At 32.4% G+C, this 26,822-nt stretch overlaps 1 protein-coding gene across 7 annotated transcripts; it reads left to right on the top strand.

Moving 5' to 3' along the window:
- Positions 1–213: 213 nt before the first annotated feature.
- Positions 214–25,694, top strand: LOC143253760 (uncharacterized). Of its 7 annotated transcripts, none has more exons than XR_013029842.1 (6): positions 214–515; positions 1,123–1,240; positions 7,908–12,419; positions 13,111–13,289; positions 20,429–20,521; positions 23,182–23,226. XR_013029842.1 is itself a non-coding variant. In XM_076508092.1 (6 exons), exons 4-6 carry the CDS (start codon positions 9,567–9,569, stop codon positions 23,245–23,247), a joined length of 3,012 nt encoding a protein of 1,003 aa, XP_076364207.1. In that variant the 5' UTR covers positions 214–515; positions 1,123–1,240; positions 7,908–8,091; positions 8,741–9,566; the 3' UTR covers positions 23,248–25,694. The 7 variants fall into 7 exon arrangements, 6 of the variants coding, with proteins under 6 accessions (XP_076364207.1, XP_076364205.1, XP_076364208.1 ...); XM_076508092.1 differs by lacking the exon at positions 13,111–13,289 and having other exon boundaries at positions 7,908–8,091; positions 8,741–12,419; positions 23,182–25,694; XM_076508090.1 differs by lacking the exon at positions 13,111–13,289 and having other exon boundaries at positions 1,123–1,221; positions 23,182–25,694.
- Positions 25,695–26,822: the final 1,128 nt, after the last annotated feature.

Genomic DNA, 26,822 nt, shown 5'->3' with positions numbered 1-26,822 from the left:
TGTTAAATGAATAATTTGTTCTTTAAAAGGATTTATTAATTTGTAATTTCATCAAAATGTGATTTGTGAGTAGAGGTTTTAATATAACTATTAATTCCATTATTTTGTGTTTAGATATTCTTTTATTATTATATAAGGTTATAAAATTTTGGTCCCATGTTCTTATCATCCATAGACTTTGTGACTCGAGTTACACGATTTCAATTTACACTTTTCCGTGATTGTACCCCTTGCTGAACTTAAGACTGGACTATATACCTTATAGCCACAAGTAACTTAAATAACACTGAAACGTCACTTAACGGAAATAGTGCGTTTTCTGCGCACATTTTGGCAACTTGTGATACGCGTAAAAATATCACAGAGTGGTTGGGAGAACAGATATAGATGAGTATGTGATCTCAAACTATGTTTAGTTGAATCTTATCAGGTATTCCGACGTAAAATCACTTGCCTGATTATAAGGAATGAAACATATTCTGCAGAAAAGGTGTCAAGGTGTTGATAATTATGTGGTAAGCAAACCTGTGTTAATTGTTATACTTTATAGTATATCATAGGGAATCGAAAAGAAATAATTTAACATAATGAACCGTAACTAATGGTTACTATAAAAGTAAAGTAAGGTCCTAACGCTTATGCTATACATATAACTAGTTTTTTTTTTTTTTATTAAACTTAAATTGCATTTATGACACGATTTATGTTTGAATTAATTCTTCATCTTAAGTAAAAATCTGAAATGTTTGCTTATGTCACATTCGCAATTTTAATCAGAGGCTAGACTTGCCTCGAGGTGGTTGTAGTTCACAGGTTTAAATACTGAAGAGTAAATACATTTTAATCAGATTATTTTATAAATTAGTTGTATTTCGTATTGTAATTTATACAGACTCTGTTAGTAAAGAGTCAGTAAAAATACTAATAGCATCAAAAACACACAAAAAACATAGTTAAACTATTAAAGTGCTTGTGCTATTAGTGATTTAGCCTAACCATGGAAATATGATGCTGTAATTGTTTATGAATATTAGCTATTGTATTAAATTTAAAAATCGAATCATTGTCAGAATATTTGATATAAAGCGTTTGAAATGAGTTTCATGAAATATATTATTGCAGGTAAGTCATTGTGTAGCTTGCCTGTTTACGTTTGGTACGTGAAAGATTCTCTCATAGAGGTGAACAATCCCTTCAATAACTCCTTGGGACTAAACACAGGTACATGGAACAAGTAGAGGTAGTTTGTCAAATTGTTGATATTTTTAGTTTTCTTGCTTTCAAAGTATATCGGTCAACTCCTTTTGGTGCTAGAATAAACCACGAAACTGTAAATTACAAGTGATGTTTCCCTTTGATCTGGCCTGCTGCACTGTTGATCTGGATGTTTTCTTTGTGTTATGTGTTAGTAATTGACACTGCTTAGAGTTATAAAATCTTGGCGGACTTTACATTTTGTTTCCTCTTTAATCCATAATACTGGAATCATGTAATATATTGCTGTTGACACAACAAGACAACTTAGTGAACTAGATAATACTGGTCTCACCACAATTTAGTGGAACTAGAGATTACTGCTACCATACCATGTAATACCATTCTCAACAGAAGGGAAGAGACTTTACAAAAGGACATGTTCACACCCAGGTTTTAAAGGCTCGTGAAGTGAGTTATGTGAAATAAGTTTCTTTTCTCCTAGCCTTGAATAATATGGACCAACTGAAATACATTGTTACTAGAATCTCAAGGATAGGAAAATTTGACATTCTAAATTATATTTACATTAAACATGAATGTTATCAACCTATGTAATCTCTGCTGTAATCTTGTGTTAACTTTCCAGAGAAAATTATATCAAACTTCTGGATTCTGTACTGATACAAGAAGTATCTCAGATTCATATTCTCATCTCAGATTCATATTCTCTGAGTGTTGTTCTAGTATGAAACCAGATCACCTAAAATCATTGTTTTTAATGTTTTTGTCTTATGTTGCTACCATCACTGTACAAAGCAGTCAAATAACTGATGTGATATCTGGTATCTAAAACAGGCATATCTATTTAAAACAACTTTTCTAATAACTTTCAGTCTTGCATAGTAAGTCTGTATTGAGTTTTCTGTCTGTAAACTTAAAGCTACATGCTGGACTGATTGTATGTTGTGCCCATCATAGATGTTGAAACCCAATTTTCAATATTATAAGCCTTAAGACTTTCCACTGAACTTCTCGGAGGGCAATAAGTTAAATACACACACAAAAAGTAGTAATAAGACTTGATTTTTACAATATCAAACAATTTATTTTTGTATAACTACTACACAACAAAGTTATTTTGAAAAAAGCGATCCCTGAGGGTTTGTTTATTGAGACATGATGTTTTAAGTATCAGTTCATGTGGTGGAAAAATGTTGGAATGAAAATTTGTTTAGTTGAAAAACAATTGATATTTTAAAAGTGAAGTGATAAGTAGAAAATGAAGAATGTTGAAGTGAAAGTGTCCATGTTGGCTTGTTTTCAAACTACCAGGTTAGGGTGCTCAACTCTTTATCTGAGGGTCACAGATTTGAATTGCCATCCCACCAAATAAGTTTGCCCTTTCAGCCATGAGAGCAACATAATGTTACAGTCAATCCCATTATTTGTTTGTAAAAGAGCAGCCCTAGCTGCCTTTCCCTCTGATCTTTTACTGTTAAATTATAATGGCTCTTGTGTATACTTGCACAAAATTGAAATCAAACTATAAATTACAATTATGTGCATGCAAATAAGTGAAGGAAGCAAGAACAGAGAAACTATGGATATAACCTCCTTGTCCTTGTAGCTAACTAAAGCCATGGTGATGCTTTAATGATAGAAACCCAGTCTTCAAATTGGTTTCCAATGTCTTGAACGTAATCTTCAGATCAAACAGTAATGACACATCAGTATCATAATACACAAATGCTTAACCCTCTAGAAACAATACCATTTTTAAACTCAGTTCATCCTTTCTGTGCATTTAACAGAGTTATGTTCAAAATTTAATTGAACCAATTTAAATGTATTTGAATAAAATTATTATTATTATAATCAAGGATCTTATAATTTAAAGTTTCATATTATATAAATGTCATTTCTTTAGTTGAAAAGGAAAATCTAAAACTGCATTTTTTATGTTGTCACATGATCCATTTGCAGTTACAATTACCCAACTTTTAAGAGCTGGTGTAGAAGAAACCCTTTGGAATGCAGACTGTTTCTGCAGATGGACACAGTATACAATACAGATGTGTTATATTAGTTTCTATGGCTCTTAAGATCCCCCCCTCCTCCACCAAATTAGTTGTTGAAAATATTCCCTGAGTTTAATGTCGGGTACACGTACTTGCAAAGTCAAAGCTGTACTTCTCTGCTATAGTTTGAAGTTGACTGGGATGATTATAACCAAAGAAAAGAACAAAGTTCCCTCTTGAATCTCAGTGGTGCAGGGTTCTCTCTAGGGTTGCATAGTGAAGAGCCTCAAACCGATTTTAAAGATCTCATAAGTAGTTTAATAAACTAAAAAAAAAAAGCAATTCATGATTGATGTAAACTAAGTTATTACAGTTTACACTTCATGTTGTTTTCCTTTGATTTTTTTTAAATCAGAGTTATGGAAGTTAGGTGTACTTTTATGATCCAGGAAAAAGTTACTTGTACACTACATGTTGCTGGCCCTCAGCATGTAGTACAGTATATAAGTGAATAAGATTTAACAGCTTTTCTAATAAACATGAAAATATTTTCTGTGGTTAATAAAAGTGACAACTTGATTTCCTGTGTAGCTTGTAACAGTGCACGTCTATTTATGTGTAATGTTCTTGTTTTATTACCCTTTTAACTGTGTGACTACTATACATAAAATTTTGCAAATTGCATGGCTAACATGAGTGATTACAATATTGATTTACATATCACACATACTACTCTCCAGTGTACCTGATGAAATTTGTTGTTTATTTTACTTTATCTAATGTAAAAAAAAAGTTCTAATTTTTACATCTTGGTTACTTTTATGATTATAAATGAAGAAAATGCATGCTTGTTAGTTTTGTAGCTAAGCTATTCTGTGCTCTGCTCAAACAGGCATCAAAACTCAGTTTCTAGCCCTGTAAGTCTGCAGATATACAGCTGTGCTGCTGTGGAGCAAATACAGATAAAGAACAAGCAAATAGTTCTTACTTGTTGTGTTTTTTCTTTGTTTCTTTTCTCTCTCTGTCATTGAAAGTTAACCATATGTTTTTTTACTGTGGTACTTCTGCATTAAATCATTATTTAATTAAATAACATGCCAAACAACATAGTATAATAATATGCCTAAACCAAATAATGCTCTATAACTATCATAAAATTTTCTGGCTTTCTAACTATACATTAAAAACCATTAGAAATTCAACTGAATTGTCATGGGAAGAAAAGGTTGAATGGGAAGGAAAATAGACAATGCATTGCACAAGAAACAAAATATTATGTAATACATGGTTAGATTGAGAAAATTTTGGTTTTCATTTGGTTACAAGTAATATAGTCTTAAGTGTTTAAAGGGAACTCTGGCAAGTTCTGAAAGAGACAAATTACAAGTAGTTGAGGCAAGAGGGGTCTAATTTTTTATTTTGTTGCTTAGTAACTAAAGATTGGCTGTGTGAATTATGCTTTGCCTGAACAATGACAATATTAAAGTCAGTAATTTGTATCAAGTTTCACACTTCTTAGATAAATGGTAAGAATTAGAGGAGTAGACAGACAATAAACATCACAATTCTCACACTAGGGTAGGGTGAGAACTTTATATTTCCTTATAAAATTAAGAATTTCAATAATAATAATAAATTTTGATTTGTTATCTATGTTATGATGTTGGTTTCATTCATACAAGTTGACAATAAAGTAGTTTAATTAAATGTTTAACTCTGAAAGATTGTGATTTACTGTGGGGGGAAAAGGTTAATCATGTGGCATTCTTTTCTTGCAATTCCTTGTCATTGATGAAACCTGTTAGAAGTTGATTGTGGACAGTTATGTGCAAATTGACTGCTGTTTAGCACATTATAGTAAATGTGCAAAGCAAAGTGCTTGTTTGTATTGTACGTGAGCATTTTGTGGTGCAAATTAATACATTGAATGGGGTCAAATCTCATGTTTACAAAACCCACAATTTTGGGTTAAATGGAAACCTGTAACACAATGGTAAGTTTTGGTTCATGCTATAATTATAACTTTTTTTTTAAGCAGTTGTTAAGGAATAATTATGTACATAATTACTTACTTTTTTTCTACCTAAATGCTTAATTTAATAGATTTGTGCTTCTCCCAGTAATACTGCACCCCAAAGGCACAGCAGCATGTCTGTGGACTTGCAACTCTATAAACCAGATTTCAATACCAGTGGTTGTATAGCTCTGTGCTTAACTATAAACAAACAGCAAAACTTGATTTCTAGTTCAGAAAAGAAACTGTTGATAACTAGATGTTAGGAGATGTATTAAGAAGAAATTCTGAATGTTTGAGTGAATATCTAATATTTAAAGATCCAACAATGCAAACAAAGTAAAGTAATATTTATTCAGTGTTACAAAAAAAAAAAAAAGAGGGCACTATTCAAATGATGGTACCCTCTAGTCACAGAATTAAAAAAATTTCAACATTACTTAATGCCCTCTTTAGTTCAACTTTTCTTTTTTGAGAGAAGCTTTATTTTCATAATGAGAGTTCTAAGTCTCTTAACTAAATGTGATGGGGTTCTGTTTAGTGACCTGTGGAGATGTTAGTTTGGCAACCTATAAATTAACAAATGTTCCACAATTCTTTTGACACTTATTGTTCTGTAATAGTGGATGTGAAGGGAGTGAATAAATTAAAAAGCTGAAATTAATTTTTTGTTAATGAAATGGTCATTAAAACAAATCAAATGTAATAGTGTTTATAGAATTTCTATTTTTTTATTAAGCAGTACAAAACCAGTTTATTATATATAAAAGCTGAAAGTATGTGATCAATATGCCTAGAATTTTAGGGTGGGTGGGTCTGGAACTCTTGGCCACATCTCTAGTTTTGACATCAGTAGAAAATCTCTAGAGTAATGAGTCATAGGCTGGTTACCTATGACCCATTTATCTTTCAAAGCATAATAACTGATTTCTAGTGGGTCAGCTCAAAGTTTTTATGAACTTACAAAGCTAAAATCTAGGGTTTGATTTCTAATTATGATTCACAGGTAGTCCATTGTGTAAAAAATGTAATTTGGCCTTCTCAAGATGTTATAAATCGTTGTCCTCTGACCGACCATAAGTACATTTGTTCCAGAAAGCAAAAGGTCAGGTTGGAAAAGGCTGCTCCATACAACTTTCATATAATAATTTTGAGCAATAACAACTATTACAATGAAAAATAATGTAATATAGTCAAGCTTGAGAAACGACATTGTATATAAAAGCATTCAAAATAAATGGGAATCCAAGTTTGTATTATCCTAATGTTAATGAGTTGTTTAAGTGGGATTGATGGATGTTGAAGGTGATACTTGTTGTATCATGGGTTTATTGTCAATTCAAAAATTTCTATTAGACTTTTCTCTAGTTTCAAGGAAAAGAATTTGGGTTAAAATACAGCTATATACTAAGTATACAAGGGTATGATAATGAATGGTGAGCTATAGTTGTCTTTTCTTTTGACCAGTGATATCCAAACCAAGGGGTTTGGCTTTTTTGGCAGGAGAGCCTAAGAATGATGGAAGAAACAAGAGTTTTGAAACTACAATGATCTAACAAAAACTATCACTTTGCTCTCTCCACCCCTCCATATTTTCTTTTGCATATATCTACTCCTAATGCACATTTTTTCATTAAAAAATGTATATTAGGTAAAGTTAAAAAAGTGTTGATTTTTGCTGTCATCATTGGTGGAAATTGTTTTAATATGAAGGGACAGGAGCAGGTTGCAAGGGAAATTTTTCTGATTTAGGAGAGTGCTGTTATTTAAAGTTTGGAAAATACTGATCTAGGCTATATATTACTTAAATTAGTAGCAGATAGCCATTGTGTACATTTGTGCAAAAGTCTGAAACAAAACAAACTCATCGTAGTTTTAACTACATTATTTGTTAGATATGATATTAAAAATGGATAAATATACTTTTGTTTGTTATGAAAAATTTAAGTGAATGCAATTTTACGAACCCATGAGTTACACCAAATGAGAATATGGAATAATACATCAACCACACCAAATATTTTATATCTGGAGCTGATTTATCTTAAAACCAGATGTCATCAAGTCGGCTGGAATAAAATGGTCAGCAAAGAAGTGGTCTGTGCATTATATATTTAATGAGTTTCTTTAAGTTCTTTACAAATCCGATTTTAGGGTAGGAATTAAACACATTATTTTAACACCTTATTTATTTATTTTTATATTATTGTTATTTAATTTGAATTTACTATTATTTTTACAAGAACTAGCTGTGGGGGTGGTCTTTGCTTGCATATTAATGTTAGGGTTAAGTGTTTTGACAGTTATGAATGTTACTGACATTCTGATGAAGTGTATGGATGTTTGCTACTAGCTGATATATTTGGGGTAAGTCTTGATGTTATTTACTGACATTGTTTTTATTATTCATAACTACTCTGTTATTGCTGCAAAATACAGTATTTTTTTAAGTGTGTGACAATGAGTAGAAATATTTATTTACCTTCAGTGTTTTTTGGTTTTTTAAAGAGAGTTTTAGGCAATTTGTTACCCTAATTATAAGATAAATAGTAATGTTGAATTACTTTTACAGTTATGTGGTTAACATTATCTTAAGAGTAACAACTTGTTGATGAAGTGAAATAATGTAAACTGTTTCAGTGTTTGCATCTTCATTTTTGATTTTATTTTGTATTCAGTAGGTTTGAAAAGGATCATACTTTATCCTGTTGTTTTAGCTGAAATGGTTGTCAATAATAGCTGTAATAAAATTGTGTGAAACTGAATGGCCAGCACTGCTGGTAATGGTGGTTGTCAAGTGATACAAGTGTGTTATGGAAAGGAACTCCAAAAACTAGGAAGATTCTTAGATGAACCAAAAATGTAAAAAAAACACTTTATTATTCCACTTATAAACAATGATACTGAAAATTAGTCTTTCTATTATCTCTATTTAAGTTGTAAAGTGGGCACTCTTTGCAAAAAAAAAAATCATAAAAATTATTCAGGAGGAAACTCAACCACAGCTAAACTAATTTGGCAGTTCTTTGTCCAAGGTGTGTTTCAAAAACATCTAGTTCAGTCTGTACTGGTTAAGCCAATATTTTCCTTTGAACATAACAGTTGCAAGTTGGGCTACAGGTCATTTAACAGAGTGGAAAAAGTAATTGCCAAAGTAAAACAGACGCATTGCAATTCAGAACAGATGTTGTGATGTAAAGAAATATATTATTATTTGGAAGCTATGGATAGTGTTTCTAATAAAGAATTTAATAGTTTTATAGGAGAAATATTGTTGAGTTAACCCTCAAATAATCAAGAAATAATGCTTAATAGAGAAGAAAACTTGAGTTCATTAGTACCCCATTATAAAATTGATAAAATTACAAAAAGTAGAAGAAACTTTTACAAGAAGCAGATGTAGAAGTGATGACAGTTGGACACTGTAGAATTAAGTGACATCAAAAATGATAAAGCTTAGTGCCTTTGAAAGTGTTTTAAATTCTTGAGACTTTTGTTTTTGTACTTGCAGTGAAAATTTTAGTAGAATAGACAAGTGAATATGCCCAATCCCATCAATATACTAATTAGTTCAACATGCTACAGCTAACTGGACATACGTATTGCAGGACTGTAGTCATAAGTGAAAATTTCTTAAATCATTCAAAACCAGATACAGGAAAAAAAAAGTGAACCAAAGTACACGTCACTAATAATTAATCTATGGATGGAAAAAGGAAAGTCTTACAAGAAAGATAAAGAAATATCTCTTTAACAGTATAATGAACATCACAGTATCAGATAAACAGAGCAGAAACAAAACTTCTACCCAAAGATGATAGAGCACAGTTCACTCTCAAACCTGTAGCAGTCCTGCTTGCAATGAAGATGAGAAATCTTCTATAAATGTAAATTATGATGTTTTAGACAAGGATTTTGAAGCAGTTTCTTATTACAGTAGTTAATCAAGAAGTTGACCAAACATCTTCTCTCACTCCCATAAAATATTCTGAAGAAACAGAGAGAAAATGCAGTAGATTTGCACCAGAAAATACAAGGAAAGAGATTAGTGGCAAGCACATAAACTGTTATAAATGTGGAGAATATTTTATTTCCAAGGAGTCTCAGAACATGTGTGCAAAGTGTCAAGCCAAGACTTTACCTGTGACAGTGTAAAATGCGGAGTAAAAACAAGTAGTAATGCACTCGCCAAAACTAAAAGCACATTTGTTAGTGGATGAAAAATCACAAGATGAGGCTACCAGGTCTGTGTTAATGGAAAACTTGAGAAGAAAAGGACATTAACTGAAGGAAGCTTTTCCTGTAATGAAGATGAAGGTAGTCCATTACCAGGTCAAATGGTTAAAAGAATGTATTCTGATGATACTACTTTAAATGGCTCAAAATCTAAACACCAAAATAAAATAATGAAAAAGGAAGATAATCTGAAAAAATGCCTTTTTAGCAATAAACAACCTGAACAAAATAAAAGTGAAAAAGTTTGTCATTCAAATGAAAGTGAAAACATGATTGAACCCACAGACAATGAAAATCTACAAGATGCATACATGGTAGAAAATGAGTACAAAAAAGAAATAACAAATCACATAGAACAGCTGGTAGACAGTGATTTAGTTTCTGCCAACAACTTAACAAAGAAAGAAAGAGATAATCTACAAATAATGAAAGTACCTGATGCCAAGAATTGTAAGTTTACTTGGACGAATAAAAATATGAGGGTGGAGATAAAGCAAGTGTGTAGTGGTTTGTTTTTAACGAGATTTGATAATGATGATGGTGACTTTGATGATGTAATACATGGGCCAGGAGAAAGCTCACTTGAAACTGAGATACAAGACGTTTGTGTCACCTTTAAAGAAGATGGTGATGAAATGGAAACCATTACAAGCACTTCAACAGGTGAGGAGAAATGCTGTCTAGTGCATACAGCCAATGTGGAAAATGTACATCAAAACTGTGATGGTTCTTGTAGTAAATGGATAATTAAAAGTTCCATTGATGTGAATAATCAGTCACTTAAAACAGCCCAAATGAATTGCTCAAAACATAACTGTATAGTTGAATTAAATGAAACTGAGTGTGTTGAACAAAAACTGAAATTAGAACCTGTAGAGAAGAAGGAAATACAGAGCTTAGGAACTGGTAATGTAAATAAAGAACTGTGTAGCTATGATGGAAAAAGAGAATTTACACATTTGAATGAAAAGGAATCTTTGAATTCGGATAAAACCATTTCTGATCTTAAAATTCCACAAATTTCTCAACATTTCTTGAAGGAAGAAAATTTTAAAGAACCTGAAAAATCCTTTGATCCTCCAGATAAAATGGATGTCTTAAAATGTGTAGAATCTAAATCCACTACTGAGGGGCCTGAATTAAATGGTCAAAATTATTCATTTGAAAAAGAAACTGAACAAAAAGTTGAAGAAAAAATAGTTAGTTTCTTGAAGGAATCTTCTAATTCGGCAACTCCCATAGATGAATTAGACTGGCTAGCCGTAGCTAGTATTATAGACTTAAATTGTGGTCCTACACAAGCCATAAATTTGTTCAAAAATAAGTTAAAAAAGAATTTTGAAGATCTTAAAAAGCTTGCTATTGCACAGGAAAATATTGCAGAAAGTACAGAAGATTTGTTGGAAAAGAAGGATCATTTACTGTTACAGATCAAGAAGCAAGTATTATCACTAAGGTTGTTAAAATCAACAGCAAATTATCAGCCAGCAAATGTTCAGTGTGCTTCAATGAATGAAGATGACAAATACGGGAACTATGAGGTTATCAACAAGTACATGGAAGACACTAATCAAACAGAATCAGGATCTTTGTCTAAATCTGTAAATGTGGAAACGCATTCTTCACTCAGTGTAAATACGGAAAATTGTAACTTGTTACAAAATCCATCATCATCACCTCATCTCAAGAATAATTCTGTAATTTCTAAAGCTCTTTACAACTCGGATACCAGTAATCGCTTTGGAAATTATTTAATGTTTTTGGCTTCAAATGCATCTCGGGTATCAGATTATTCTAGCTACCAAAAAAAGTTCCAGCTACCAAGGAAAGTTGCTGAAAACTTTCAAGATGTAGGTATGTCTGTAAATCTTGCTCAAAATTCTAGATTGAATGGAACATTTGTTTATCAACCATCTAGTATGCTACCAGTTCATGAGGAACACCATCAAACACTTGCTCAAGATGCCATGCAACTTGTTCAACCTAGTAAAAGATTTGATTATCAACCATTTAGTCATGTACCAATTCAACAGCAGCACCATCAAACACTTGCTCAAGATGCCATGCAACTTGTTCATCCTAGTAAAAGATTTGATTATCAACCATCTAGTCATGTACCAATTCAACAGCAGCAACAACAAATGGTTATTTCTGACAATACACAACAGCAACTTGGATTCAGAAAAGCTTCCTATGGTCAACTTCTTCAACAAGATAAGACATCAAGGGAGCAGCTACAACAGTCTGACCATACAGCCACTTCAGTAAGAGTTGTAAGCAAAAATCCTCGAAGTCAGCAGGCAACTATAGGAATTCCTTCAAGTGTATACAATTCATTTCTGAACAGTGTCAATACTTGTAAAGCAAATATTGGTCAAGAACAAACAGCTTCAGCCACAAACAGACTACTTCTAAACCAACCAGCTCATTGTAGCTCATGGCCAGTACTCCAAACACTTGACAGAACATTTCACCAAAGAACTGGAAATAGTTCAAAGAATTCTGCTTCTCCTGGGTCTGAACATACATTTGTTAGTAGTAGGACTTCAACAGAAAGTGAGTTGAGAAATGGCCATTTGAATAATGGTTTCAATGTTTTGTTAATGTCACCCATCCATTACAATCTGAATGAAAGAATAGAGGAAACTCAACAAAATATTCCTCTCTCTCCTCTTACCTATGTTCCACAGCTGCAAAGAACAACTGTCCATCAAAGCCATCCCTATTCTCTTCCACAAGATTTTTCAAAAACAGGAGATAGAGTTAATATACCAGGAAGGTATTCTTGGTCAAATGATTTAGTCAATCAGCAGGTTAGAACTACTGGAAGCTCAATAACTCATCAACCTTGGAATGATTTGTCCCATTTCAAAACATTTGAGAGAGTGCCTGATGAAAACACTCAAACAAGTACAAATATTAGGCCTAATCCAGAAATCAACAGAGGTTCTCAGGTAAGAACAGGATGATAATTTTCCTTTTTTTCTCTAATGTAGACATATTAATTGACACACATCCAGTATCAACAACAGTGAAATGTTTGTTGGAAATAAAGCCAAGAAGTAATTTTCACTGCTTTAGTTATAGAACATAAACAGAATTAATGTATAACATTTAATCTATTTTGTGTTCTAGAGAAAAAAAAATGTAGTATAAGCATTTGATAAATTTTGTGAAGTATACAGTTAAATCATGCATGGAGTCTTTTAGAAAAATTTCAGTCTATAGTAAGCATAATAAAATAATAATAATGTTTTAAAGCAAAACAGTTTTCTTTTCACTTAACCCTACTGCTGTGGATCAAGGGTCAAAGGCCATGTCATAGTGTTTGTTGACTCTCATTCAAAATTTTATCAAAGTATTGTTTTAAAAATGTACATGTCAGTAAGTTGGGTACCAAACTGTAGATTATAATCCAAATTTTGGTTATTTCTTACTTAATTTCATAATTTAAAAGTATACATTTAAAAACTTGAAATTTTTGTATTTTGTGTATTTTAAATGCAGTACTGGCTTAAATTAGATGTTTTTGGTGTGAAAACACAAAGTCTGTAGTTTTGTGCAAATTAGGAACTCAAATGACTGATAACAAGTTTAGAATGTAAAATAATAACCTTGTATCTTTTTCTATTTGCTTATACATAGTGGATGTACTGAATTAAACATAGTGGCTCTGCTCACCTCTTTTGATTTTTTAAAATGCTCCTTCCTTGTGTACATGTGGATAGCCATTTGAAAGCTCATAATGTCCCCCTTGTGGTCTTCTCAGCTGTTTTTGTGTCTTAAGATATCATCATGTTCTTTCGAAACACGATTTCAAGGAGGTAGTATTGTGTCTTTAGTCTGCTCCAGATTACAGCTTATTTACTAAAGTTGTTAAATTATAATGGAATTCTGTGGTATTAGTATAATTATTTATGACTTTTTGTTTATTCTGGTTTTGTTTCACATCCTCGACGTGTAAAATTTCTTAAGGCTTAACGAGCTACGAGAAGTAACAACCAAGTACAAAGGTCATAACAAAGTGATAATTGTTTGTTTTTTCTTCATTTGCTGTTCTGTTTTAAGAAAACTAAGTTTAAAAACTTGTTTATAGATATTAATAATCTATATACATGATAATGTGTAATAGTTGAAATGTAACTGTATTTTCGAAAATGCTTGTCCACTAAAACATAACCAAGACGTATCACTTTGTAAAGACTTAAGGTTGGTTTTATATCATTAGATACAGTAATGTTAATTGCATGTGCATCATAGTATTGTTAGCCAAGTCAGTATAATGAGAATAATAAACATATATATGCGTGTGTGCATGAGTACGTGTGTGATGCTATGAGGTTTAGTCTATATAAAACTAAGCATTTGTTTCCTTTTTTTTTATGGTGGTTATGAGGTCAGTCAAACAGACCCCATATAGTTGTTGTGGTAGAGTAAATAACATATAAAATATGAAGTGTGTTTAGGAAATTTTAGAGATTATACAAATAATATTTGAGATTTTTATTATGAAGAATAGTTTTGTAATCATGACACAAAAATCACCTCACCCTTGAACTAGTAATGAAACTGACCATGTTAACAAAAAGCTTTAGTAAAAAATATTTTATTACAAAAATGACTGTGTGTACAAAAGACTTGGAATCAGTACTAAAAGTCTACCAAATTTTGTGAAGATGTGCATACAGCGTTGGAAATTATAGTACAAATACCTTATGTGTGAACATGTATGCTATACTGAGTCTGTTGCAAAAAGGTTAATTATTCAAAACAATATTTCTGGCTTGTTGTAGTGCAACTCTTCTAATTTAATTCTCACACAACAAAAGTTTCTCTTCTCTGTCCATTTAAGTGTTGTTATGAATCTGATCTCACTCACTTGAGCTTTCATACCCTGTTATATTGTTCATAACAGTTTAAATCTTGCTTAATGCACCATTTATACTGGATCTGTATACAAGCTCCCCATTATTACTTATTCACTTTTCTTAAAAAAACAAAAACAAAATGGTGTGTGGTCAGTGAAGGGCTTCAGAAAAAGATTAAATGATGCAGTCTCTGGTAACAAAAAAGTAACAGAGTTGACCTTTATGGGTTTTCATTAATTTTCAACACAGAATCAGTGAATTTGACCAAACATGTGACTTCTTTGTACTTGTTTAAAGCCTTCATAGATTTAATACTTCTATCTTTCAATGTAGTATGTATATATATCCACAAAATTAGGTAGTCTTTTAGTTAACAGAAGTCTTCCACATTGTAAAATTCATGTTTTGAGTAAAGTACTTGTAATAAACTACAATAAAATTTGTCCTTGAATATACTGTGTATTTGTTTTGAATAATTCATGTGCAAAGTTATTTTCATGTTAAGATTTAAAATACTTTTCCTCATCTTAAAATTTTCAGATATCCTTTGTGTAATCCTGAAAAACTTCCTAAATTTCAAACTTTTTTTTCAATAACACTGTACTGGATTGATCAATTTGAACCTCATAACCACCAAATAAATGAAGTTGAAATAAATATAATTTACCCTTTTTTAAGTTACAGAATTAGTTCAAATTGCAACATGAATGATGTTCACTACAAGATGCTGTGCCATCTCTCTGCTGCCTCTCTAGGTCTTAGTTCTTTTAAACTGGATCTGGCAAAAGAACCTTTTTCCAGGTGCTTGACAGAGGACTGTTGTTTTCCATTTTTCAAAGCCTAGGAATGGTCAAAAGATTTTTTTTAATTATCATCCAGGTGCTTTGACTAGCTGTTTCTGTAAGGTTTTTGGAGAGGATGGTAAATTCATGTCATGTGTCATTCCTTGAAACAAACAACCTCCTCTTGCCCATTCAATGTAGCTTTTGTTGACAGCACTCCATCCTGAACCACCTTGATTCATTTCAAAACTTCATAGGACATTCATAAAGAGAAAACATTTCTGTTTTTTTTATATTTTGAAAAGGCATATAACATTACATGAAGGTTTGGCATATTGTGGAACCTCCATTCATATAAGTCATGTGTCTATTTATCCACTTTTATTGATAACGTTTTACTTGACGTAAATTTTAGTCCATGTCACCTAGATCCTTCCCCATTTTTTAACATACAAATCTAGAGTTCCTCAGCATTCTCTTGAATGTCACCCATTTCAGTATCATGACCAACACTATCACTAACCAACTTCATCCATATGTTGCATATGGCCTATGTGTTAACTAATTCCATATTTCTTGTCAGTCTTTAGCATGAGGTTATTGAGCAGCAGCTTCATACTACTCTCAATTGTCTTTTACACTGGACCATAGCAAGCAGTTTCACCTTCTACTCATCTAAAACTACTTGCATGCACTTTTGCTCCCAGTGGTGTTTGCATCCTGATCCTGAGCTCCATCTTCCTCTGGTGGCTGAGACAAAGTTCTTGGAACTTGTATTTGACCATAAGATGTCTTTTATTTCTCATATTAAGTAACTTTGTGTGAAGTATACACTGCGATTGAACATACTCCATGCCCTCTTTTCCACATCTTGGGGAGTAGATTGATGTTCTTTGATGAAGATCTGTTAGGCTCTCTAGTTTATGGTTCTGCCAGGCTCTCTGCCTCAAAGATGTTGGAACTTTGTGGCTTTGTCTCTGCACAGGGGTTTCTGAGCCTTGCTAGTCTTGAATCTGTACATTGAGTTCTATGAACCTCTTTCTTGCCTCTGCCATTTGCAACTGTCTTTGCAGTATGTTACCAATCTTCAGTTCTTACCACAGTATCCCTGGGGTTGTATTTTCTTTCCTTATTGGGTCATGCTTGTTTGGAATAAATAGTTTGCCATTCCTCTTTTTGGCCTTTGTATCCAAGTGTAGCTGCCCAAAGTGGGTCTGTTATTGAATGACATTTCTGACTCCTGTGATCAGCCCTTCCTACCATGGCTCATTACAGTCCTAACCTATGATCATTATTTGAGTCATCTGAAGATGGCAGATACTCCTGATTGGTAGTACAGACTTCTCTTTGCTGAACATCTTTCAAACCATTCATCTATTCCTGTTTTTACTGATGATTCAAAATCAGGTGAACCTGTGGGAACTGTCAGATTGTTGTGGCTTGCTGGTTGCTTACAGGATCTTCTCCACAGTTACTGTGTTTACTGATGATTCAAAATCAGGTGAACCTGTGGGAACTGTCAGATTGTTGTGGCTTGGTGGTTGCTTACAGGATCTTCTCCACAGTTACTGTGTTTACTGATGATTCAAAATCAGGTGAACCTGTGGGAACTGTCAGATTGTTGTGGCTTGGTGGTTGCTTACAGGATCTTCTCCACAGTTACTGTGTTTACTGCCAAGTTGTTTGCCATTTCTTTTGCCTTGGATCATGTAGAAGCTATGCAAAAAGCTGACTGTACCATTTTACACCCACTCTTATATGGACTATGGTCCTGTATTCAAGTCAACTTGATGTCAGTTGGCAGTCATGTTGGATTGAGCAATGTCATAACAGGCTTTTCCACATCAAAACTTTTGTTGCTGTTTGGCTGTCCTGTCTTTGGAAGGAGGAAGTTGTCATGGTTGTGCTACACATTGGTCAAAGTTTCTTTGAGTCTGATTGGACAGTGTCAATGGTGATAGTAATGCTGTCCATCTTTATTGTGTTAACATTTCATGGGCCATTGGCCTTTGTTATTCTATTTAGTTTACCTTTAGTGGCATTGTATGACTTTAACTGGAATTTTTTTTTAATTTTATTGTATTTTAATTTTTATTTTAATGCAGATTGTTTGGTGCAGTTAGTCCTTTTGCTTTATGGCAAAAAATTTCAAACAATCAACCAACTATCTTCTCCCTGATTGAAATCATTTTGTGTTGAGTCCTTCTTTCACCTAGTATTAGCCCATTCACCCATAGTGTCTGACCTTGACCCACTTCATTAATCCATTCTCTTACTTTTTACACATTGCTGATTCTTTTTCTATCAAACTCAGCCTGCCTTCATCACACTCCAGCTTAACACGAATTAAGGTTAAGAAGATGACCTGGGAAGTTCGAAACATTGTTCTCTCTTTATCAGTAAAAGTGTTAATACCCAAACCAGCTGTTCTGAGATAATTTTCATTTCAGTTTGGTTTCTCATCATCAAGAATTACTATCAGTCAGTACTATTTTTTTCATGCTTTTTTTTATGTAGACACTGTCTGACTTCTTTTAACATCTACTATATTTCTTTGTCAGGATTGTAGGTTTTCTCTTCCCCCCAAAAAAAACAACAAAAAACATTAGCAGTGAATAAAGGAGACACTGCTTTTATACCTATTTCCTTCATCTTTCATTTTTATTCCTGTACTGACCCTGATTGTCCTTATCCTGTACATATTCTACATTGGTGTTTTGCTTGCTTTGCATCCTTTCCAAGATCTTGCCCCTTGGTGTGGATTCCTGTATGTGAAGGGACCTCTTAGGGAAGGTTCTGTTTTTTCAGTTTACCCCCTCTGGGATCTAAATATCCATGTATGTGTTTGCTGCCTAAACTAGATGTAAAAAATTGTTTTAATGCTATTTGTTTTTAATTCAAAAATTAAACTTTGTTTTGTTTTACCTTGATTTCTTTTTATGAATATTAATAATTTTACTTCAATTTTTTTGCTGGACATTTGGTGCAGATAGCCTAGTTGTTTTGTGCTATAAAGTACCACCAACCAACTAACCAATCCAAGAATCTTATTCATTCCTACTTATATCATGGAATTGTTACTTGTACTTATGATCTCTTGTTACCCTTACTGGTTGAATTCACCAAAGCTTGCTTATTATCTGAAGATTCTCATTGCATTTTCCATATCTCCAACCAGATTTTTCATCTCACCCTCTTTTTGACTTGCCCACTTCCATCATCCATTGGAGAAAATTGTACAGACTGGAATGTGGACCACAACTTAAACTTTTTATAGGCCATTACTTGCATCATTTGACCTTGCTCTCCTCATCTGACTACTACTTGCCTTCCATTGTCATTCTTTGCACTTCATTTCAATTGTATAGGGGCAGGTACTTTTTATTTTTTACCATTACATTGGCCCTTTTGTCATTTTTTTGTGGAGAGTGGTGCCTGTCCAGATAGACTACAGTATAAATCAGCACCATACAGTCATGTAGATCTACAATGTTTGCTGAACAGATGGAATGTTTCACATGGCTAAGACTTGCCTCAGTATCTTGGTTCATAATTAAGGTTTGCACTATACCATATCAATCCATAGACTGGACTGTCTTGATTAAAGTATTGGCAGGATTGCTTCCCATCTTTCTGTTCCTGATGTAATAAATTTTGAGTGTTCTCATTTTCAAAATATGGCTGTTCAATCTTAGTGTAGCATTCCTCCAACTTGCATCCCTTCCCTTCTCCTAGAACAGTACAGGAGACTTTACCACTTCCTAACTGCTAGGATACTGGATGGACCATGGAGGCTTCCTACTGAGTGTGACCACTTCCACTCAATTGAGAGTAAGGTGGTGGTGCTCTTTTTATGTAGACAGTTAATACTCTTTCTACCACAAGCTAGATAAAAAAAATTCCCATTGTCACCTGGTTTAAGACTGGACAAATCCACCACATGGTATTCACCATTCTGGCTAGTTTTCCACTGTCAGATTTTGGAGTGATGTTGACAAACAATGTTTGCATTCACTATTCCTAAAATCAGCCTGATATTAGATGTATACATATTTGTATGACTTTGGTTGTCAGAACAGAAATGAAGCTGTAAACTTAGGAATTTTTGGCTTTTATTAGCTTCATTGCTGTGGCATTTGAAAAGAGGACCCTCTTTCTATGGTTACAGCATTCACTTCAACTCAGAATGAGAATGTTGCTTTGGATGAGATTAAGTTGTAGTTTTAAGGGTAATTCCTTTCTTCAGATATGTTGCTGTGTAAATTGTTTTCTTTCAAGGAGAATAATGAATGTTCATTTCTTTAAAATATTGTTGTGGCCTTTTTAATATACATCATTTAAGTGTTTTTTTATATATATACAAATATCCTTACTCAGAACAGTTTGTTATATATCTCCAGCCACAGTCATGTCTGTTTCTTGTCTTTAGCAGTATTGCACAACAAATAGTTGAGAATATCTAGGTTCTAAATGTGTGACAACATACTGTTGTATTAGCATATTCAAATTAATCTTTTAAAGCATGATTAATCCAGCATATCATCATACTTACTGCTGTTCTATCCTTGAATCACAAAAGCAAGTTTTATCCATTTCCTTTCCATTCCTTCTACAGAATACATCATGGGAATAAACATTGTTTTTGTAAAAGAGTATTGACAGTAGTTAGGAAAGTTATTATTTAACGTCCTTTTTGTTGAGTAAAATTGTGATGAGAAACAAAATATACTTTATGGTTATAATGATATTTCAGAGTACTTCCAGGAATTGTGGATTCACTGTTAAAAGTTCATTGGTCCACTGTAATTCAGATTCCATATTTCTGTTGATTTTAAAATTTTGTTGCTAAGCCCAGAAACATTTTAATGTGGCAACTGTTTTGGCATGCAATCTAAAACTTTTCTGTAACAAAGTATGCAAGCACATTTATTTCAAGAAATATTGGTTGAAATGTGCTTGCATACTTTTAATTGTACACTGTATATTTTTGGAATGTTTAATACTTAATGTGTGAGGTTCAAACTAAGTAGAACAAACATTTAGCATCCAGAAATGCAGTGTATTTAATTACTTTTATAATTAGGGTATTCAGTCACTTGTGTTGGGTAGTTAATGTACCGTTCAGGTACAAAAAGTCTTACCATATGATTTATTTTGTCAAATAAATTGCATAAAACCAGTACAGTATAGGACTGTTAATAGGTTTTCTATTGGGGGAGTGAGGGGTATTTTTGTTAAATAATTAGGCAAAATGATATGTATAAATGTGATAAAATATATATGTATATTTGTAAATAATTCTTTTCTTTTCAGACTGTGTCTGTGAAGTGTAACTTGTGTGAAAAAGCAGCTAAATTTAAATGCATTGGATGCTATTCTGCTTTGTACTGTGGACAAAGTTGTGCTGTACGTATATACTCTTATGGATTGTTAGTTGGTTTGCACATTAAAAGCTATGGTGAAAGTAGTGTACCTGTATTTTGGTTACCCCAGGAACAAGTTGGTTTTAGCTAAGAAATGTTTTGTTTTCACCCACTTTTTACATAAACAGTTATCAGGAATGTACTATATATATATATATATATATGTAAAAGTTAAAATATATGGGTATGTTTGGCCATGGATTCTTCCACAGTAGGTGTCTGTAACTTGTTGGAGATAAATTTAACAATAAATGAGTACTGCACAGACTGCTTGTTTGAAAATAATGTACTCAAAGCAAGTAAGCATGTACAAAATGTGTTTAGGTTATGCATGTCATAATTGTATTTTGAATATTATACAGTTCTTTTCTTGTTAAATCCACTTATGCCAATTCAATTGCTTTAAAAATTCATTTGACAGACCAAACTATTTTTATGTATTTTTATCTTAAAGTATGTCTTATCAGTGTGTAATTTTTTCTTTTATCACAACAGTATTGGTGTATAATCCACTTATGCTGTGATTGAGTTACATCAGTTGTATTGTAAACTTTCGATACTCGTCTGCTTTTCCATACTTAAACCCACTTGCAATTAATGTCTGATTGAAATTGCTTTAGAACACCCTTTGACAAGACAAAAATGTCATAAATGTGTTAATCTCACTTTGACATATCAACTATATTAGGGTATTTGCTTAAGTAAAACATAATTTTCATAGCTTTCAGTTTTTGTTTGGTTACAGTGCCATAAAGTAGAAAATTAGACTCCTCTTGCCTCATCCTCTCTTTCAGGACTTGTCAGTAGTTCTCTTACATTTAATACTATATATTATTTTTAACAAATTGGAAACCAAACTTTTCATCTTATCAAATAATGTTAAGTTGTTTCCTTACAGAAAAATGTGTTTTTTCTTTCAGTACAAGCTTTGTTCTTATGGAAAACATGACTAGCTTGGATAAATTTGTAACTGGTCTTGTTCAGCAAAGTTGTAATAGTTATAGGACATCATCTTGTTTTTTTGCATATTATTAATCTTTGTTCTTTGGCACATTATTTAATTAAATGCCTATATAATGAACTATTAATATTAATATAAAACAGCAGTGTCATCAACACTCAGTAGCCAAAAAAGGTCCAAATAATACTTTATTTGTTGTTTTTCATGTATATTTGTAACTTTTTATCATAAAAGAAACTAAAGTGTAAAATAGAAAACTCTTAGGTTAGACTAGGTAGAATGAATAATAAACATTTTTCACAAAGTGCATATGCAAGCAAATCAGAGTAGATCATGGGTAATTTAATTCAATATTTTAACATAAGCCACATGTTTTCCAAGTGATCAATATTTACAGCTAATAATGACATGAATAGTACTAGTTATTGTAGTTATTAAACATGGTTCAAAGGGCAATAAAACAATAAAATTTCATTATAAATGTGTATACTGTTATGAGGTTAAACTACTTTAGATAGACAAATGTAGTTTCATGTTACAACTTGAAATCGTTCTAGAAAGAAAAAAAGGCTAGTTTGTATTTATTTCAATTTTTTGTTAGTGGTTACAAGGTTGGTCAGATTGACCTGCCTTGTGCAGAGCTAGCATAGAGAAAATAATGTAAGATATAAAATTGTACTAAAAACAAACATTTGAAGGTTTTAAAGATTACACAAATGAAATTTGAGATTTTTAGATAAAGAAAAGTATACTTAATCTTAACATGAAAACATTTTGCACTCAAACTAGTCTAAAAAGATTCAGTATATTCATGGACAAGTCTTTATTTTTTACTTTATTAAAAATACCCTATTAAAGAATCTGCATGACAAAGTGTGAAACCACTGTAAATGCTGTTTGGCAGGAATTTTTGAGAAATGAACATCAGCTTTGGTATATAAACTGAAACATTGAGGCACTTTCACTGTGTTGTTAGAGTTCTTGAGGACAACATACAAGGGAAAGCAATTTCTGATACAAACCCAAATATTTTGCCTGTTGCACATAGCCTTCATGTTGTATGTTTGGCTTGGAGATCAGAGTGCTCACACTTTGTTGTTATATTTGGAAGTAAATTAGAAGAAACTGTATATACCAGCAGGGTTCAACAAATTAAAATATGTTAACCTAATTATATGGTGATACAAAGATTCAGTAAGAAAAATATAAGAAAAAAATCATATACTGACTTGCACTAAACTGACAATTTATCAATTAAAAGGCACAACCTGCAAATGGTTTAAAGACTAAAACCTGCAATACCACTCTTGAATGTAATTATTGGAAAATGTTTTACATACAGCATCACATACATTGGTTTCTTAGTTTAGTGTGTGAAGAACAAAAAAGCTAGAAAATCAAGTTTTAACAATAAATAGTATAATTACCTGTTTTATTTATTACCTTACAAATGACTAGAATTTCACAACATTTCACTGAAAAATGAGAATAGTTTTATTTAAGTTTATGGTGTACCCATAGCAAAGAAACTGCCCAGCCATGAATATTTTGAGATTTCATTTAATGATTTAGTAAGCTGTTCATAAATGATTTTCATTTAAGATGTTCAACAAAATTATTTGTTTTTCTCAAATATTAAATACAAAACACATTATGAATAACTATTTTTCTCTTTCTTTCAGTATATACATTGGATTATCAGACATTCAAGTGAATGCAGATTAATGAATGGGATTAACAGAATATGACAGCATGAATTAAAAATGATTTTTGTAAAGGCTTAAAGTACATGTTAATGAAAAAACTATTGTAACAAACTGATGTTTTAAATATGGACATAAAAGTAGTGAAAAGTTAAATGTTGTTGAGCAATTTCCTAGTCTTACTAGTGAAATTGTGGGAGTTAACAATAAGACACCTAAGTGTTTCTTGTCAAACAGACAAGTGGCATGGCTTAACACCTTCCTAATGCTCCTGATACCTCGTTAGTGCTACTCGTCAAACAGTGACAGTGCTTTATGAAAAATGTAGGACAGAAAGAGTAACACCTTCCTGTTGCTATTTGTAATATAGTAGAAATGATGGTGGGATACCCTAATGCTACACCTGAAACAATAAAAGAAACAGTTGAAGCATTCTTAATCCTTGACTTAAGCAATGGAAGCCACAGTGTATAGCATCTGTTTTTTAGTTTCTCTTAGAAATAGTAAAAGTTAGTTTGACAGGTTCCTAGTGTTTCCCATCAGATGGCAGAAGTGACTGGACATGATACCTGACTAGTGTTTCCCATCAAACAGTTTAAGTAACTGGATGCAATATTTGTTTGGTATTGAAGTACTGTATGATGTTGAAATGTTTGAGGTTTTGTACACAATATTGCTAATAAAGTATATGACAATTTAGTTAAAATGCTCAACTTCTGATTAGTTACACTAGTGTTAAAAGCTAGGACAATTGGTAATAAACTAAGCTAAAACCAGTATTTAAAAATATTCTTATAACTGGTTCTTATTTATATACTTATCAAGCTTTCTGTTAAACTTAAGTTTACTACCTCCACAACTTCCAAAGATAGCACATTACAAAATCTATATTTGTGTTTCTTAGTCCTCATATTCTCACCGTTAAGTGTGAAAAAAGATGAAATACCCCAATCAGATCCCCCCTCATTTTCCTTTTTTTCAAAACCCATCTGCATTTATTTGTCCATCTCACTAAATAATTTAAACCTTTTTATAAAGCAGCAGCATCCAGCTAGCAACACCAAAGACCCCCTTGGAGTGACATTAACAGTTGTTCTTGTAATGGTTATTGTGGTCCTTTCTGGTGAACCAGCTCATGATAGTCTATATTTTTTACTTTTAAAATGCTAACTTAGTTTTGTTTTGTTTAGAGAATATTTTTTGTTGTAAATTATATTATTTTTCATTAAGAACCAATGTTTTTCCATGAACATTTGACTGAAAAACAATTTTTATACTTGTTTATTGGTACATGAGAATATATTTGAAATTGTAAATTATTATTCATTAAATTCATGGCTATGCAGTACTCTAATTTTGAAACTGTAGAGTCATGAAGTGTGTATTTAAAGTGCACGTTAGAGAACTTTTGTACATCATGCGTTAACTCCCATGGCTGGTGCTTGATATATCTATCCAGCATATCTGAAACAAAAAGTTTAAGAAGAAAGCAGTTTCATTTGTACAATGATTGGTCATTCAAAATAGTTTTAGAAATGATAAATTAATATTTTTATCTTTTTAAATGTTTTTAAAGTCTGTGTTACTTAGTCATTCTTTCCAACCACAAATTTTAATTCTAATAAGTTAAAGTGATAAAATAATCTAATTTGTTTAAAGTTTTGATTCAGAATACTAATAATGTACTTTTTCTTGATGTTGGTTTCAATATTATGAATTTGCAGTTGTAGTTGAGATAGAACAGTCCTTCAAAAGAAATGGCATTTTACTTAAACTCGGCTAACCCAATAGATAGTGGTTTAAACTGTTCCAAAATGAGGTGGTAGTATCATTTTCACATTAACATACTCATGATAATGTGAAAAGCCTCGAATTTGAACACCTCCTATCAACTACTCCAATGACTACCAGTGCTATGGTTCCAGAGTATGACTAACCCTAATGAATTTATGGACCTTGAATAAATATGTCCACATTTAATTCACGTCTTGAAGTTCATTTGTTAGTAATTACTAGCCATGTATGTATAAATTAACTTTCATAACTACATGATATATGTGTTAAAAACACGATTCATTTATTGTCTGTAATTTATATAAGATCTTTCCATTATAACGTGTTTCTTTTCTTACATAAAAAGCAATAAATTCTAGCTTTAACTTTCTGAATGAGTTTCAATTACAAAACTATTTTATCCAATGGTCATAATTGTCATAATGTAAATATTTAAGATCTATAATGAAGATGGAGATAAAGTCTAGCAGTAAACACTAGTGATACATCACTTAAATTGATATGACAAAAACTGCCTTTAAGATCTAAATGTTGAATGTTAGTGTTACATAAATGTAAGAGGAATTTAAAACTTATTTGTAAGAGGAAAATGTTGTGTTACTTATGTATATTTATAAACAAAAAAATTGTAAAATATTTGTTATTACAGTGAATTGCTGATATATTGTTAATTTTAATAAACTTTTTTACTTTTACAAGTCTACAGCTGATACTTATATTGTTGGATAGAATTCTGCAGGTTTGCATTTCAAGAATTGCCGACATAACTGATGAGTCAGTCCCTTAAACAGCAGAATGCTCTAGTATCTTGTATTTGAATATTTACTGACAAGTACAAAAGGACACAGATTTCACACACAATGCAAAAGTTTAATAAATGTCAGAATTATAGTATAAACAATAATACCCTATTACAGAATTCAAACTAATACCACGTACTACAACAGGTGAAGTGATCGTGCAAGTGCCATTTAAAAAACAAACAAACCTGTTTATGGATTCCTCTATGTGGTGAGGGAACCTCCCAGAGAAGGTTCTGCCCTTTTAGTTTACCTACTCTGGGATCTAAACATCCATCTACATGTTTGCCGTACGTGGTGACCTGTGAAGGGGAGAGAATCCTGGTGGTTTAGGGGCTATCACTAACACAACACTTTGGCCTTGAATTCCTGTAGGTGGGTAGCCTTGGAGTGGCCCCCTTAAGGTCAATCGGCTGGTCCACTTGGACTAGAGTCAACCAAGTACCAGTGTTGGATGTTCTCAACAGGTGTTGTGGATATTTTACCTGATGCTGGTGTTTGAGTATAGTGCTCATGAAACCTTGGTGTTGCTGCAGTGTCCTTGTTTAGCATTGTAGTACTGGGTTGGATCAGTGGGAACCAAAACATTCTTTTTTTTATTGTGGATCTCCAAAATAAAAACAAATAAAATAGTGAAGAAACAGTCCATAGGTAAATGATCATGTCTTCACAGTTCTGAGCAGCAATCTCAACATCTGTATCACCCTATACCTCTTTCTTATATTACATTCTCTTTCATACAAATCTTTAGGGAAAATGCCTCCCTTTTTATTCAGAAGGGTCTAGAGGGGCTTGATGGCTCTCTTAAGTCAGTCAAAAAGCTTCATTCTGGTGCCATATTGGTGGAAACATCCACATCTAAACACAGTGAACTCCTCTTACATTCAAAGGGGATTGAGGATATACACATTGAGATTACTTCCCATGCTACTTTGAATTTGTCACAAGGAGTTATTGTTGAGAGGGATTTGAAGGAAATCCCCCAGTTGGAGATTCCTGCTGGTTTCTCTATCCAAGGAGTTTCTG

This window comes from Tachypleus tridentatus, chromosome 6 (genome assembly GCF_004210375.1).
Source record: "Tachypleus tridentatus isolate NWPU-2018 chromosome 6, ASM421037v1, whole genome shotgun sequence".
Classification (NCBI taxonomy): Eukaryota; Metazoa; Arthropoda; class Merostomata; order Xiphosura; family Limulidae; genus Tachypleus; species Tachypleus tridentatus.
Note: the sequence above shows the minus strand (reverse complement) of the source record. Positions and strands in the feature narration are given on the sequence as shown.